This window comes from Rasamsonia emersonii (genome assembly GCF_000968595.1).
Source record: "Rasamsonia emersonii CBS 393.64 chromosome Unknown ctg1118621760074, whole genome shotgun sequence".
NCBI lineage: Eukaryota > Fungi > Ascomycota > Eurotiomycetes > Eurotiales > Trichocomaceae > Rasamsonia > Rasamsonia emersonii.
In genome coordinates this window covers 72,444-88,045 of record NW_013563213.1, presented here as the reverse complement: position 1 = coordinate 88,045, position 15,602 = coordinate 72,444, and the positions used below count along the sequence as shown (strand labels likewise).

The 15,602-nt window shown below is 51.3% G+C and overlaps 4 protein-coding genes across 4 annotated transcripts; 1 reads left to right on the top strand and 3 right to left on the bottom strand.

Moving 5' to 3' along the window:
• Nucleotides 1-476: 476 nt before the first annotated feature.
• Nucleotides 477-2,757, top strand: T310_3652 (uncharacterized protein; the record flags this gene model as incomplete). The annotated part of the gene is made up of 8 exons (XM_013473480.1): nucleotides 477-981; nucleotides 1,048-1,265; nucleotides 1,319-1,492; nucleotides 1,543-1,649; nucleotides 1,708-2,144; nucleotides 2,216-2,297; nucleotides 2,407-2,626; nucleotides 2,662-2,757. 8 exons carry the CDS (start codon nucleotides 477-479, stop codon nucleotides 2,755-2,757), a joined length of 1,839 nt encoding a protein of 612 aa, XP_013328934.1.
• A 499-nt stretch (nucleotides 2,758-3,256) lies between these two features.
• On the bottom strand, nucleotides 3,257-6,193 carry T310_3651 (DUF1212 domain membrane protein; the record flags this gene model as incomplete). Its single annotated transcript, XM_013473479.1, has 3 exons — nucleotides 3,257-5,793; nucleotides 6,036-6,060; nucleotides 6,113-6,193. 3 exons carry the CDS (start codon nucleotides 6,191-6,193, stop codon nucleotides 3,257-3,259), a joined length of 2,643 nt encoding a protein of 880 aa, XP_013328933.1.
• A 3,526-nt stretch (nucleotides 6,194-9,719) lies between these two features.
• Nucleotides 9,720-10,792, bottom strand: T310_3650 (uncharacterized protein; the record flags this gene model as incomplete). Its single annotated transcript, XM_013473478.1, has 4 exons — nucleotides 9,720-10,132; nucleotides 10,221-10,316; nucleotides 10,547-10,580; nucleotides 10,721-10,792. 4 exons carry the CDS (start codon nucleotides 10,790-10,792, stop codon nucleotides 9,720-9,722), a joined length of 615 nt encoding a protein of 204 aa, XP_013328932.1.
• Nucleotides 10,793-12,382: 1,590 nt separating this feature from the next.
• On the bottom strand, nucleotides 12,383-14,978 carry T310_3649 (6-phosphofructokinase; the record flags this gene model as incomplete). Its single annotated transcript, XM_013473477.1, has 4 exons — nucleotides 12,383-12,436; nucleotides 12,492-12,520; nucleotides 12,562-14,182; nucleotides 14,235-14,978. 4 exons carry the CDS (start codon nucleotides 14,976-14,978, stop codon nucleotides 12,383-12,385), a joined length of 2,448 nt encoding a protein of 815 aa, XP_013328931.1.
• Between the last annotated feature and the right edge of the window lie 624 nt (nucleotides 14,979-15,602).

Genomic DNA, 15,602 nt, shown 5'->3' with positions numbered 1-15,602 from the left:
CCACAGCGAATGGTGTCATGACGCAATCTCCTTGCGTGATACAGTAGCTCTTGCGAGCCATGCAGTCCGTACAGTAGTTAGCGACAACACCAAAAGTGCCGAGACGATGGAGCACGGCATGTCGACTGTCAATTGTCAGTATTCTGTTATCGCAGCGCGACGATTAGCTCTCTTGGCAGCATATGGTATCATCATCATTGCCTGTAGGCACTCGATGTCGTGCGAGTTTACCAGGATGGCGTTTTGCGTATGAACTGATATGTCCCTACCTTAGTACTTTGCTTTTTGGTTTATTCCCCTCACGATAAGAATATTATACTACTGTCCTGCTGGATGAGTATAAATTCGGGATTGGGCCCGTTAAAATGGGTTGTTGATTGACAGGGATGTTTGAATGAAATAACGTCTTTTTTCCCCCTTGATTCTATATTTATTTTCCATCCTCTCTCTATATATAGAGACTTTGTATATACAAGATGAGTACAGTTCTCACGGCTCGAGCAGCGGCCGCCGCTCGAGCGTTTAGACAAGGGACAACAACCACCGCCTCCTCGTCCTCCCCTTCTATCGACAACAACAACAACACCGACACAACCACCAAATTAAACCCCACCATCACCAAAATCCCCGACAACGCGCCCCTGAGCGACGACGACCAATCGCAAGAACGACAACGCCGCTTCTGGTTCCAGCGAAGCAAAGTCCGATACGATCCCAACGCGATCGCGACGCAGCCGTCGGTATACGACGACCCGGAGACGGCGAAGGAGTACCAGCCACGGCCGGACTGGGAGAATCTGCACCGGTTCGACCCGTCTGCGCGATGGACCTGGGGCGAGGAGAATAGGCTGGTGCGCAAGATCGATGTGCGGATCCTGATTTTTGCGTGCATCATGTTTATGGCGCTCGAGCTGGATCGGGCGAATATTTCGCAGGCGCTGACGGATAATTTTCTGACGGATTTGAAGATGAATACTAATGGTAGGGTCGTATAGTAATTTTGTTTCTGTATGTGTATCTAACTTATACTGCTAAACGGCTGTATAGATTACAACATGGGCAACACCGTCTTCAAACTCGCCTTCCTTTGCGCAGAGCTCCCCTCGCAGCTGATTAGCAAATGGGTCGGTCCAGACCGATGGATCCCCGCGCAGATGGTGCTCTGGTCGATCGTGGCCTCGTGCCAGTTCTGGCTATCGGGACGGTCGTCGTTTCTGACGTGTCGGGCGTTGCTGGGGATTTTGCAGGGGGGATTCATTCCGGATGTAAGTGTCATTTCAACGGCAGAAGAACTTTGATCCTGAGTGAATTGGCCTAGGTCATTCTATACCTCTCTTACTTCTACAAACACCATGAGCTCTCTATCCGCCTGAGCTTTTTCTGGACCGCCATGTCCATTGCGGATATCCTGGCCAGCTTCCTTGCTTTTGGCCTGTTGCATATGCGAGGCGTGAACGGCAAGGCTGGCTGGCGGTGGCTGTTTATGATTGAGGTATGCCTGCTGGTCAGTTGAATACAGTGATAGCAAACTGAACGATACAGGGCCTGCTGACCCTCGTGATCGGAATCCTGGCCTTCGGTCTGATGCCCGCTGCGCCGACCAGAACAGCCAGCTGGTTTAGAGGAAAGAATGGGTGGTTCACGGAGCGGTGAGAATGACCACCCTGCCCAAAAATACTGTAGATCGATTATTGATTGACTTTCCAGCGAGGAAATCATCATGGTCAACCGCGTCATCCGCGAAGACCCCAGCAAAGGGACAATGCACAACCGACAGGCGATCACACCCAAACTTCTCTGGCAGAGCCTGAAGGACTACGACCTCTGGCCGCTGTACCTCATCGGGCTGACGTTCGAGACGCCAATGACAACTCCCACCCAGTACCTGACGCTGTCGCTGAAGGGGCTGGGCTTCAACACGTTCCAGACGAACCTGCTGACGATCCCCAACACGGCCCTGCACATCGTGCTGATGATCGCGCTGACGTATGCGTCCGAGATTGTGGGCGAGTTGACGCTGATCTCCATGCTGGGCCAGGTCTGGGCGTTGCCGTTCCTGGTCTTCCTGTATGTGGTGGACATTAACAGCGTCAATAAATGGGTGGCCTGGGTTGTGATGACTTTGTTGCTGGCTTATCCCAGTGGTGAGCACAATCTCTTCTCCCACAATCAAAGACCCGTGTGTACAATGCTAATAATAATACCTGACGTCCAGCACACCCGATCCAAGTCGGCTGGAACTCGCGCAACTCGAACACAGTCCGCTCACGCACTGTCTCCGCAGCAGCATACAACATGTGCGTCCAAGCATCAGGCATCATCGCATCGAACATCTACCGAGCAGGTAATCTCCCTAAAAAGCTACATGTACCTAACCTCACACTAACGTGGTGGTGGTGGTGCTAGACGACGCCCCCCGCTACCGCCGCGGCAACCGCGTCCTCGTGGCTCTCGTCTCAACCAACATCGTAATCTACCTCCTGACCAAAGTCTACTATGTCTGGCGCAACCACACGCGGGACAAGAAGTGGAACGCGATGACGGAGGGGGAGAAGCTGCGGTATCTGGCGACGACGACCGACCAGGGGAACAAGAGGTTGGATTTTCGGTTTGCGCATTGATGCAGGTACAGAACTCGTATGTATATACATATGGCTATAGTATATATCCAGAGGGGAAAAGAGGAATGAGAAGAGTGGCAGGGTAGATTTAGAATTAGAGAAGGGAGAGATGCCGTTTTTACTACCATACGTATAGCGGTGTGGATTGCCCAGGCAGGGAGGTATCTACCTATATATCCACATCTGTATTTGCATTGCATCTGCATCTGCATGGCATCATTAAACGACATGACGTGTCATGACACTGCATTATACAGGCTCTCTTTCCATTATATGCCTACTTCTTTATGTGGTGGTAAACCTACGGAATACTTCCCAACACTTCCCCTTTCGGACAGCCCTAATTCGGCCAGTAAGAAACTCTACCCTATCTCATCACGCGGCAAACTTGAAAGACCAAGAACGACTTGTATATTCAATGTTAGTGTCATGCATGTGGTATTCAGAATCTGCCTATCTAACCTGCTTGCTGTGCTCCCTCAATGCATACTATACATCAATACAACAGTATCATACAGAAGCCGCTGTAAACAGAACGAGCCCAACACCAACGTGCCTTGCCCTGACTCGAAAGAATACATGTATGTACATATGCACAGAAACAAATGGAATGGTGATGAGAACGAATACTCCAGTTAAAAACTGAATAGCCCGCTCCGCCGCTTGCCATACGGGTAAATGACCAGTGCTGCCAGGAATAGGCCCACCGTAATGCCAATGGCCACCTGCACCATACCAAATCCCAGACTAAATACCGCCGTGTTTGAAGCATTGATCATGGACGCCCCGTTTCCGGTCGACGCGTTCGTCTTCCCCCCAGTCACATTGCTTCTTATCTGGTTGGCGGACTGCACTCCGGAAATCAGTGACCCTGATGCAGCCAACCCCGACGGAACCAGCACGAAGATAGCTGGCAGAATCGCTGTCGCCGCGTGCCCATGCCATAGCCGGCTGTATAAGTTTCCCAAAACTCCGATGGTGAACGCCCCCAGAGTGTTGGCCACCTCCGAGTTCGATCCAATCCGTTTCGTGCAGAGGTAGTTGACCACATACCCTGTAAATGCAATAAAGATCATCACCGGCGCCTGCTTGAATTTGCCCTGGTTGATAATGACTAGCCAGAAGGCCATCGCCAGAACAAAAGGGAACCGCTGCAGGTATGGGTTGCTAATCGGAGATGGAGGACAGTTGGTATTCGAGTTGGCGTTTCCGTCTATCAGCCCGTAGATGGTCGTCCCCGTGGTGATGCCATACCCCAGGAACAGGGAGTAGATGATGGCATACACCATCCGGATGGAGCCTGCAATGATCTGATGCGACTGCAGCTCTAGACTGCTCGATAATACCAGAAACCCCGGCAGAATGAGGGCAATCGCCGACTGGGCCACCGCCGAAAAACAAAAGAGATACTGCTGCTGCCCGTTCACTACTCCCCACCGAATGCTGCCAAAAGCGCGCGCCAGAAAGGAAGTGACAACTGAAGCAAACACCTCGAAGACATTGGAATAGAGCGCAGATCGTGCTGCAAGGACCAGCTGCATGAAGCCCAACATGCACCCCAGCATGAAGGCGATGGGCATGTCAATAGGGCGGGCGGAGAAGGCGAATGGTCCGACAGTCGCGCTCACCAACCCGTACATAAAGATGAGAAACCAGGTGGGAAATCGGGGTTTGCGGTTCATGATTTCCTCCAGCAGCTTGGTGGCTTCGTCCACGCCGATCAGGTCATGGACCACGTTCTTGTAGATGCTGTGGGTGTCCGCCAGACGACTCAGGTCCACCCCCTGGGGGATCCGCACCAGCTTCACCTCTGTTGTCCGCGTGGCAGGGTCGTCGAAGGACATGATCATACAGCCGGGAAGATACAGAAACTGAGCGTCCACCTCGAGAACGCGGGCGGTCATCTGCATATACTCCTCCAGGCGGTGGGTCGGGGCCCCGAACTTCATCAGCGCGCGGCAGAGCTGCATCAGGTAGCGCTGGCGCGAGATAATCTCAGCGATGTGCACCGTCACCCGGATCTCATCCTCCAGACGCGGCTTGCCGCTCCTGCTGCGCCGTTTGGCCGCGGCCGACATCATCTCGCTCGAGTGATAGGGAGAACCGGCGGCGCTCAGATTCGACGCGGCGCCCACGAGAGACTGGGTCGACTGGTTCTGCGACTTCTTGTACCACTTCAGCTTCTCCTTCCTGGGGGTTTCGGCGCCAGAGGAGTCGCCTCGAGGACTGGTCCAGCCAGGCGTGCGCGTACCTTCCGATTCCTGGTCGGTGCTGTCGACGCGACTGCGGTCCTGCCTGCCGGACACGTCTCCGGACGACTGGTTCCCCCCCTGACCGTACAGCTTGAGCAGGTTCGACAGGATGCCTCCGCCGCCCATGCGCGCTGCCACCTCCGACTCTGCGTCCGAATCTGCCGGCGTGGACCGTCCCGAATCCGACGGTTGCGCCGGTCGCGGGCGACGGCGACGGCCTTTGTGCGACTGGGTCATCTCCCGGACGAGGCGATGTGCTTCAGACGTGGCGTTCCTCTGGTCTCGGCGGCGGTCTTCATCGCTCTTGTGTCGGTTGTCCGTCAGGTCGGAGAGCGGCACGTCTCCTTCTCCACCCCAGTTACTGTGTGGCACCGCCGAAGTCAGGGAGTCTCCCTGCGTTTGCGGCCGTCCCAGTCGAGTAGCCCATCGACGAGCCGTGTCCTTCGCGGCGTCTACCTTGAAAAATTTTTTCGCTCGTTTGCTCGCGCTCTTGTCCTTGTCCTTGTCCTCCTCGCCCTCAGACGGAGGGAGCCTGTCATTCACGGAGGTGTCGGTCACGTCTTGGGAGGCTTCTGAATCGCGTCTTCTGGGCGGTGATGGGCGACGCCAGGGAGGTCGGGAACGGTCTGGAGCTGGGTCCATTCGTTCTGGGATGAGACTGCGCCTCTCGACGCTGGGCTGGCCGGTGTCGACGAACGAGCGAAACCGGACACGGGGCTCGCGAGGCCTCTCCTCGCCAGCCTCGCCAGCCTCTCTAGCCTCTCCATTGCGAGGCTGTTCTGTGTCTGTCACGGCCTCGTCACTGGGCTGAATGTTGACAGTGTGCTGGGTCTCCGTCGACTGGACATTGTCATGATGCTCATGGGACATGGGGATGTGGTTCACAAGCCGATATGTGTCAGGATAGAAGACACCTCGAGCTTTCCTTGGTCCAGTTTAATTGTGGTCCTCCACAATCCCAGTAGTGACTGTATGTCTCCTCAGCCACGAACTTGCAAGGCGTTCGACTGTCGTTCCTGCCTTTCCTGCACTAGAATGACGAAGAGGCAATATAGTATAGCGTGTAGGTAATTCGTGATGCACTCTGCTAGCTCTGGGAAGCGACGATCTGCACGAGTGGCCACTTTGGTGGCTGCAGGAGTGGCACTTGGACACGACGTACGCGAGAAGAGCTCCTTGGAAACAGCCTTGGTCAACAGTCGTCCATCTATTAGACTGGAACTCAAGAGGTGTACATACCATGGAGACGTGGCGCAGTAGGGACACGAGCTCTACGCGAGCTCTGTCCATGCGGCAAATTCTTTCGGGTGAACAGCTCATGTCGCGACAGGGATTATGAGCTCATGTCTCGCCGACGTGGCTGCGAGATCGTTGACGACAGCGTGTTGTTGTTGAGCTTGGAGTGCCACTGCCACCGTCTGCCGTAGCTTTCCGAGCCAGTCGAGCGATGACGATGGCAACAGAGTTCGGGAGGGCGGCAACAGCCGTCGAAGTTAATGTCGTAGAAGGATGAATAATCAGAAGTCTATTTGTATCAAATAGCTGGTATCATTATATTCAGTAGTTATCAAGAATACATGATATTCTACCTGGCCATAATTTCACGTAACTAGATCTGAGCCCTAACTAGTAATTACTGTATCTGTGGTCAGCATTCTCGCCTTTTTGTTTTGCTTTAGCTATATCTATGCTATATACAAAGGTAGCTTCAAAGAAGTCTCTCTTAAGAAACGAAGTATCTCTGCTGCAGTCCGGTACAACAGATATACACTCGCGATGGTGTTAAAACGGTCCTGAACCGATGCCTCGTCACCGCAGAACATTGCTCTGCAACAACAAAGGAGGTCTGTGTATAGGCCAAGACAGCTCAGCCAAAAATGGGCGTCAGTTCTCAACTCATTCATGGTCTCGCTTAGACCGACTTCCACGACGAATTGAAGGTTTGTCAGTTTCGCTCGTCCGGTTGTTAGATGATCCCCCAAACACCTAAAAGATTTGTGGAAAGCTTGTAGGATTCCTAATTCCAGACCTCCTCCTCGAACTCGCCGGCGAACCCAGATGTAATGTCATAGTCATTTCTCAATTAGGCAACTGTGTGATCTTCACGATGTTTCACGCCACAAATTCGTCAACAGAGGCCTAGTAATCTACGTTCAAAATACCCTGGTGACCCGCGTCTCTGGTGTAATGACACCGGATATCGATGTGTTTTGACCGCTTGGTCGTGATTGTGGCCGTCATAAGGTCTTCTGCACCTTTGTTATCAATCTGCAGTGTAGGTGGACGCCGGTGCTTTGCCATCAGCAGATTGTTTGTCCAGGAATCCCATATTGGTCATGACGTTCCGAATCCGGTAGAGCTGCCCCAGGTGTTGCCGACACAGCTCTGAGTCGGATTTCCGTCTTCCACGATTTTCCACCATACACTCGCGGTTGTAGAATTCAAGGGTGTTCAGGTGCGTGGGGTGTCAGTTCCATCGAAGAAATATGGCGGCTGCTGGACAAACGGTCCCTGAACGGGTATTCATCATCACAAAAAGTCTGTTCAAATCCTCGAGGCTCGCCATAGCCAACGAGCCCATTGTCCCAGGTTGTGAGTTGTTGATATCCGTGGTGCAGGACGAGCGGATTTGGTTAAGATGGATTTGCTGTCGAAGCTGTTCTGGTGTGAATTCATCGCGATTCTTCCTCTTCTGCTCCCTTTCCTGTAAGGAAAACACAACACTGTTTCTAACCTATCTAGGCGTGTACCTCCATAGTCTGTAAGTCGGAGGAAACGACGCCTTTTCTAGCGTCAGTAAAGCAGCTTCCAACTCGTGTAGGTTTCTCACGAGCCCATTCTAGGAGGAGGGCAAGGAAAACGACAGTTTCCGGTTCTGCACACCGAGGGAAACAGATGAATAACTTTCCCTGCAATGCCTCAGCGCAACCAATGCTTTTCCTCTTCCTGATCGCCGCGGAGCCAAGCATTGATGGAATCCTGGGAATGATGAACTTCTTTTTCGTCTTGTGCGTTCGATCGCCTTCGCACATCCAGGGATCTGCCTGAAAGCCATTCATTCCATTGGCAATGCTGTGACTTCGCATGACTTTGTTGTTGCCATTCCAAATCCCATGGATGCAAATAACGCAGCTCAGGGAGATTTTCATACGCATTCGTGGTTTCAAAAATATGTATTCATAGCGACTGTAATAATGCCAACGAATTAACCGATCTGTCACAACAGAAGCAACTGATTATTTTTTCAACTGCTCCAGGATTCTTCCAACTCCCGCGCTTCTTTGCTATCCTGTTTTGCTCCTCTGGGTGAACAGCCTATATCGAATAGAGTTGTTCAATTGAGTCCCTTAGGACCACACACGCGCGCCTCGTCGTGAATCCAGTGCGAGAGGTTAGGAGAAGCGACGAGGAGATCAGCAAGCAAATCGCTGAGAGATTGAAGGGAAACGGATGAGAAGACAAGATAAGATGAAGCACTTAGGCTAGTATTCCCAAGATATGCTCCTGGACAGAAGAAGAAAAACGCAAGACGCGAAGAACACAAGAAAACGCACAGAAATTCTCCCGACAGGCGGAGACAGGCAAAGGACTCGAAACAGGACTAATCCCAGTTGTTCCATCCCACATAAAACAATAGGAAATGTCTCCCAGGCTGTCCTTGTTGTTATCTAAGTGCTTATAAGCAGACTTTGTGAGCCCGAGAATGACAATGAAGTGATTACTGCCTTGTGATGCTTGTTCGAATTTTCGTAAATTGTGAAGACTTGTTCTTGGAATCTTCTGACTGGTTTGAATGATCCTGGCCATCTGAGGCCAAACAAATGGCTTGCTTTGACTGCTGAAGAAGAACTGCGAGCTCGGGAGGCAAGAAGTGCAAATTGGGCGTCTGACCTGTGTGTCCACCCCGAGCAGGAAAGATCACGCCTGACCCTGTCTTTCTTGCAAGCAGGATGTTGGTCATCGGCATCTTTACTCTGGGCTGTTTGTTATGTGGGAGTCGACATTGCACCCTCGAAGGCATTCATGCTGTGGAACTGGAATCAATCCCTCGTCTGTGTCCAGCCAGCTGTTCGCACCGGATGCCCATACGCATAAGCTGGACTGCCATTGATGTCTCCGTTTGCAATGAAAACTCGTCAAATGTTGGGTCTTCGCGAGCACTGATGACCGCTGATGATGACTCCAAGAATTCTGTCCAAAAGCAAGCTTTCATTATCGGGATCCCAACTATTGAATTCGGTTTCCTTAGGATCTTCATCCGCGATGATAACATGGCGACAAACTTTTCTAAACACCAGGATAGTCTTGCGTCGATCGGATATCACGTTCCCAACCACAGAATTTCTTCTCCTTTAGGAGAGCAAGAAATCTCCGGATATAACTCCATTTGGTGTTAAAACTCGTTGAATTCAGTTAGGATCTTCATAAGCAACTGATGGCGTGGGTTGATATTGCTTAACATCGCCACTGCTGATCACTCCAACGACTTTTTCACCAAAAGCGAGCTTTCTTCGCGGGCAGCTGATAGCAATAGGTCGAAGTTTCTTACCACTGCTGCTGCTGTTTGATGACTGCAACAATTCTGTCACAAAAGCAAGCTTTTGTTATTAGGATATAACTGGTGACATCGGTTTCCAGTTAGGATTGTTGCCAGCGCTGCTGGTGACATCAGGTCGAAGTTGCTTAACATCGCCACTGCTGATGACTCCAACGATCGATTCTGTCGCCAAAGAAGTGCGAGCTTCGCTACGGGGGTCCAACTGTTTACTTCAGTCTCCTTAGTTTGGATCTTCGTGAGCACTGATGATGACTATTCCGCTGGCAGACTTTCCGAATTGAGAGGTGATCACGTCAGAGGCGACGTCGTTGTTGTTAGTAGACACAACCAGTTTCGCCTCTTCGATAACGTGGTGAGAAACCTTTTTGAATGCGAGGATTGCCTTGCGTCGATCGGATATCTTGTTCCCATATCGCGGAATTTCTTCTCCTTTAAAAGAGCAAGAAATCTCCTGATATGAGTCCAGTTGATTTCGGGAAGAAACACATTGGAGTTATCGTCTTCAATCGTAAACCGTCTTTCTTCGATGGTATATATGTCTTTCTTTGGCGAAGTAAGAACGAGAAATGCAGTTGTGGAGGACACATTTTGCATGTAGTACGCCGAGCCAAGCTTTTCGCACGCGGGATTAGCACAATCTTGTTCACTTTGTGACATAGCATAGCGAACGAAATTGTGCTTGAGATTCATCCAGTCAGCCTCTTTGAACTTTTCAGCGCGGTCGCATCGAAGGAAGTATTCCATCTTTAATCATCAGGAGGGAATGGGTCCACAATTTAGGGTTCTTACCTTCTATAGATATCATCTCCATAGTCTTCCCAAGATCATTTGTTTCCTCGAAAAGCCATCTCATGTCTATCTGTAATGCAGCCCGAAGCTTATGTACTGTACGCAGGTTCGTTTGGCTTCGGTGGGAGGCAGCAAGCAAGCACGAGGAAATAATATAAATACTCGCGCAGGAGCACAGAGACCTGACCTCAAAACCGAGGAGGGCACGGGGGCACCAGCACAGCTCCAGTTTTACGCGACGAAATGACCAAGAGTCCCTGTCGCTCCGTCCGGTGCTGGAGTTGTGAACATGTAGAAGGTGTCAGGTGTCGAATAGAAAATCATACCGCTCATGCGATCAGGCATGGCAACACAAGAGCTCTGAAAAGGGTCCAGGGCAAGCTAACAGACAAAGAAAAAAAAGGGGCACCCTTATAGACAGATATGCACTGTTAACCATGCCACCAGTGCCAACAAACGATTGCTTCTTGACTTTTCATGACTTTCATGACTTGACTTACTTCCGACGACAGCACAGGAAACGGCTCCATCATCCCCATCTCAGGATCCCATCCCAGCGACCAGTGGTCCATAGGGGATTATTGGCGTGCTTGTGAGTCAGTGTCAGCCTCCCTGTCTGTCCATATATATGCCAGGGAAGCTGTGAGGGTTCGTTGCGTTTGTATAATAAGGCTTTTCTCGATCCTATCCTGTCCGGAAAAGAAAAGAGAAGTTTTGCTTCGAGAGGAAGGGGAAAAAATAAATAAAAATATAAATGTGCAGTAGTTTCAACAAGGAAGGAAAGAATATGAAGAGGAGTTAGTAATATCAATATCGATATATAATCCAACCTCAATAAATAAATAAGAAGAAGGAAGGGATAGTTATATAGGAAGAAGAAAAAGGCTGACGTAAGACCCAGAGCACGTCTGGGTACAAGAAGAAAGTAGAGAAAGAAAGATGAGAGAAGAGAGAAGACAGCCAGCCAAGCGGGAGAGAAGATGGGCTTAATATACCTACCTAACCTAGGTACCTAGCCGAAGGGCAAGAAGGGCAAGAAGCAGAACAGAACACCTAGAACAGTGACTACTTATTACGGAGTACTCCGTAATTAATAGTCACTATAATTAGAATTAGGGCTGGCTGTAAGCGAGGTACTGTACAGTACAGTACCTAGTGAAGAAAGGAAGAACCCTGAACCTGCCGGAAGGAAAGATCCTGCGCAGTTAACTATTGTTATTGGACATAATCCTCTAAATTCACTGCAAACAGCGGATACTTCCTTCAAAAAGTGTCACATTCCGGGTAATTTTCTAAAGAGTGGCTATTATCATTAACTATTAGCTGGCCAGTAGTAAGTAGTACAGAGTACAGAGAGTACGGAAGGGAAGAAAGCAAGAAAGAAAAGAAATGGTCTGGTATGATATGATTTGATTCACTGTCAGTATTCATTTCTTCGTTGATCGGTTGGTTACCATTATTCACTGTAAGACAGGACTTTCTTTCCGGCTATAGGGGTCGTCGTTTGCCATGTTGTCTAAGATGTCGGTTCCCGCGGGAAAGGAAAGGGAAAAAAAGGCAAACAGCTATTCAATTCTACCCCCTAATCCTAATACTCCGTACGGAGTAATACTCGTGTACCCCGTAGGAACGAGATAGGATAGGATAGGATAGGATAGACACCACACCCTTGCTGGCCGCTGATGCTTGCATAACCAACCGTCCGTTCCGTTCAACCTTCAGGCTTGATTCAGGGCTTTTCGGACGGCACTAATTAAGTAAGAACGAGGGCTAGATTGGTGGAAAACCATGATGCTTATCCACGATACGAATTATTTCGAATATGACTGCAGCGAGGGCAGACGAGCTAGTGACCGACGACAACTTCTTACCTAGCAGGTCATCAAATCTGACTACTGACTATTATAGAAAAATCAGAAAGTCCTATCGAACGTGTCATACATAAGCTATATGTCATAGGATCCCAGCTAGAGGCCAGTGTCATGCCATTCCTTGTAGCATTGCCGGACGTAGATATTAAATTAAGAACATGATTGTACTGTATTTTCAAGCCTAGTATCGTTTATCGTAATAAGACATAACATTGACACCGTCGGCCATCGTAACTTTATCCCAGCTGTCCTTCATATATCGTCTTTTTTTTTTCTTTTGCAACAAATCTATCATCCTGTATTGCCTGTATTGTTGAGAATAGATTGTAAGTATCGACCCGAAAGCTACAGAAAAATAATAAAAAAAAGAAAAACAGTCAAACACACATGAGAAACATACATGAGGGGAATCATAAACTCCATACACATCTGTAAATGCATTCAATTTAAATTGTTCAAGCGCTACGTACTCTCAAAACACGTCCAACCCTCTCCCGCATGAGTCGGCGCACCTGGCCCGGTCTTGGGCCGTCCAGACAACAGGTCGACAAGACCCTGCAGCTCGAGCCAAAACTCTTTCTTCGGACGTCGTCTGGCCCAGTCAGTGTCGGTCTCCTCGAGTCCGTTTGGCCCGCCCATAGGCGAGAAGAGCACCTGCGAGCCCTTGACACCAATCACCGAGCACGAATACTCGTCAGCGGCAATTTCGTCCTTGGATTTGCCGGCGTAAGTCTCGATGTGCTGCATGCACTTGATCGCCATACGCAGAGCTCGGATCCGGTCCATCGGCGACGGCTTGCCGCCCTGCTGGAAGTGACCAGGCACGGCAGCCCGCGATTCAAACCGACCCTTGGCCTCCTCCTTGATCATGTCGGCAATCACCTGGGTGGTGTAAGTTTCCGAGGCGCATTCGTTGCGGAGGATGATCTTGCCCGCCCGGTTTGCGCCCCGGTCGCTGGCAAAGTTGGACCGCAAGAATTCAATATCCCTAGACAGCATCTTGATGTCGATGCCTTCCTCAGGGATGTACACGGCCGTGGCACCGACAGCCAGACCAGCAGTCGTGGCAATGTATCCGGACATGCCGCCCTGGGTTTCGACAACGAAGACCCGACGCCGGGAGGATGACGCAGACTGGCGGATGGCATCGCAGAAGGTGACAAGCGTGTTGAGGCAGGTGTCGCTGCCGAGCGAATATTCCGTCCCGGGAACGTTGTTAGAGATGGTGGCCGGCAGCACAACAATCGGGATCTTGAAGGCCGGATACTGTTCACGGGCCTTCCGGAGCTGACTCGCAGCGGTGAACGCCTCGAAACCGCCAATGATAAACAGGGCGTCGAACTTGTACAACTCAAACGCTCTGGCGGCGCCCTCCATGTCCTCAGAGGGAAGACCTCGGTTCGTTCCGATCTCCGATCCACCCTCGTTGACCCAGTTGTCCGACTCGAGCCACTGCACCTCTCGCACAGAACCCACCGGCTTGTCGGAGTGATGGCGAACGAGGCCCGGGAAACCGTTGTGGATGGCAAGAGGAGTGTGGCCTCGCGTCAGGCAATAAGCGACCGCGGCACGAGTCGCAGGATTCATACCACCGGCGGGGGCACCAACATGGATGATGGCAATCCGCATTTTCTTGTCGTCTGGAACGAGCATCTTGGGATGATCGGCGGTGGTCGTATTCAGATACGCTTTATGATACTCTTTGAACTCGGGGTCGCGCATGTTCATGGCTGCATCAAACTCATTTGCCTTGATCAGGGACGCGCATTCCTGGGTCATCTTCACCGCCTCCATCAGAGGCATCCTTTCGATCTTATTCTCGCGGATGACGATGACGGGAGACGGCGAGTCCGGTTTGACCTCCAGGACCGCCTTAACAGCTTCGACGCCTTGAAGTGTTGACAGCCATCGGTCGTAGGCACACGCGGGACCGCCTCGCTGGGTATGACCGAGAACCGTAACCCGAGTGTCCAGACCCAACCTTGTGCTCAGCACATCCTTTACTCTCTCTGAAGTGATCTTGTTGAGATTGCGGTCCTGCGCACCCTCGGCCACGATGACGATGGTTCGTCGTTTGCCTCGTCGTCGGTTCTATCAACCGTGAGCAGGAATTCTTAGGCGTGTCGAACAAGCAAGCACCAACCTTCATAATAATCGAGCACATATCCTCCTCCCAGCCGTCACGAGGCGGCATCTCCGGAATGAAGAGCCAATCCGCACCAGTGCTAATAGCAGACATGAGAGCCAGCCAGCCACAGTGTCTACCCATGACCTCAATGACGAAGCCTCGCTGGTGAGAGGCGGCGGTATCGAAGACGTCGTCGACGGCATCGCAGATCCGGGTCAGAGACGAGTAGCAGCCGATGGTGGCGTCGGTGCCCGACATGTCGTTATCGATCGATCCCACCAGACCAACAATGTTCAACGTTTTGTATGGCTTGATCTGAGCTTCGGTCAAATCGCCCTTGGCGACCAATTCCTCCAACAGGCCGGGCCATTCGGCACGCAAGACGTCGGCACCCGTCAAGCTGCCATCTCCTCCACAGACGATCAGAGCGTCGATCCCACGGAGAACCATGTTCTTAGCCGCCATGAGACGGCCTCTCCGCTCGCGGAAGCTGGCACAGCGGGCAGAGCCGATCAGGGTGCCTCCTCGCGAGAGCCACCCTCGGACATCCTCCCAGTGGACCTGTTTGATCATATCACCGCCGTTGACCAGACCCTCGTAACCTTCGTGGACGGCGTAGGCCTCACAGCCGCTGTGGATGGCCATGCGGACGACGGCGCGCACAGCGCCATTCATACCAGGCGCATCGCCGCCCGAAGTCAACACGGCGATGCGCTTTTTCTTGGCGGGTTCAACGGGAGGTTGTTGGGACGAAGCCATCGTGTCGACGACGGTCCCGCTGACAGCAACTAGACGAGAGCTGAAGCAGGTGAATATCTGCGAGATTTGGTTCAGAAGAGCGAGAAAAAAAGTTGAGATGAGCAGGCGGGCGAAGCGCTGTGTGGTGGGGGGGGCGTTCCGGTGAGAGAAAGCGGCGGCGGAGCTGGATACGTCAGAGCGAGCTTATCGGCCTAGCTGGCAGGCATGGCGGCAATGCTGAGGCACCGGCGCAATTGGTCGAGTATGGGAAAGGAATATAAGAAAAACGGTCAGAGGCACAACCAGATGCAAATATTTATATCGAAGACAAAAGAAACGAAGACAGGCCAGACTCCCTTGCAGGATGAAGCCAACGAAGACTCGCCAGATCGGCGAATGCATCCCGCTGTCCGTAACGGGCCTAGTGCGGGACAGCACGAGGCCCCACGTGATGGCCATATCGGTGAGCGAGTCAATATGTACTCTTGACATTAAATATTATTGCATTAATTATTGCGTTGTTGAGATTAATGCCCGTGCAATGTTAGCTGCGTGCTATTGGTCCAGATGTATGCAATATGTGCTGATCTGGAGATCATTCAGTTTACGCAGCACCACAGTTCATCACCGAGATATCTCTAGATT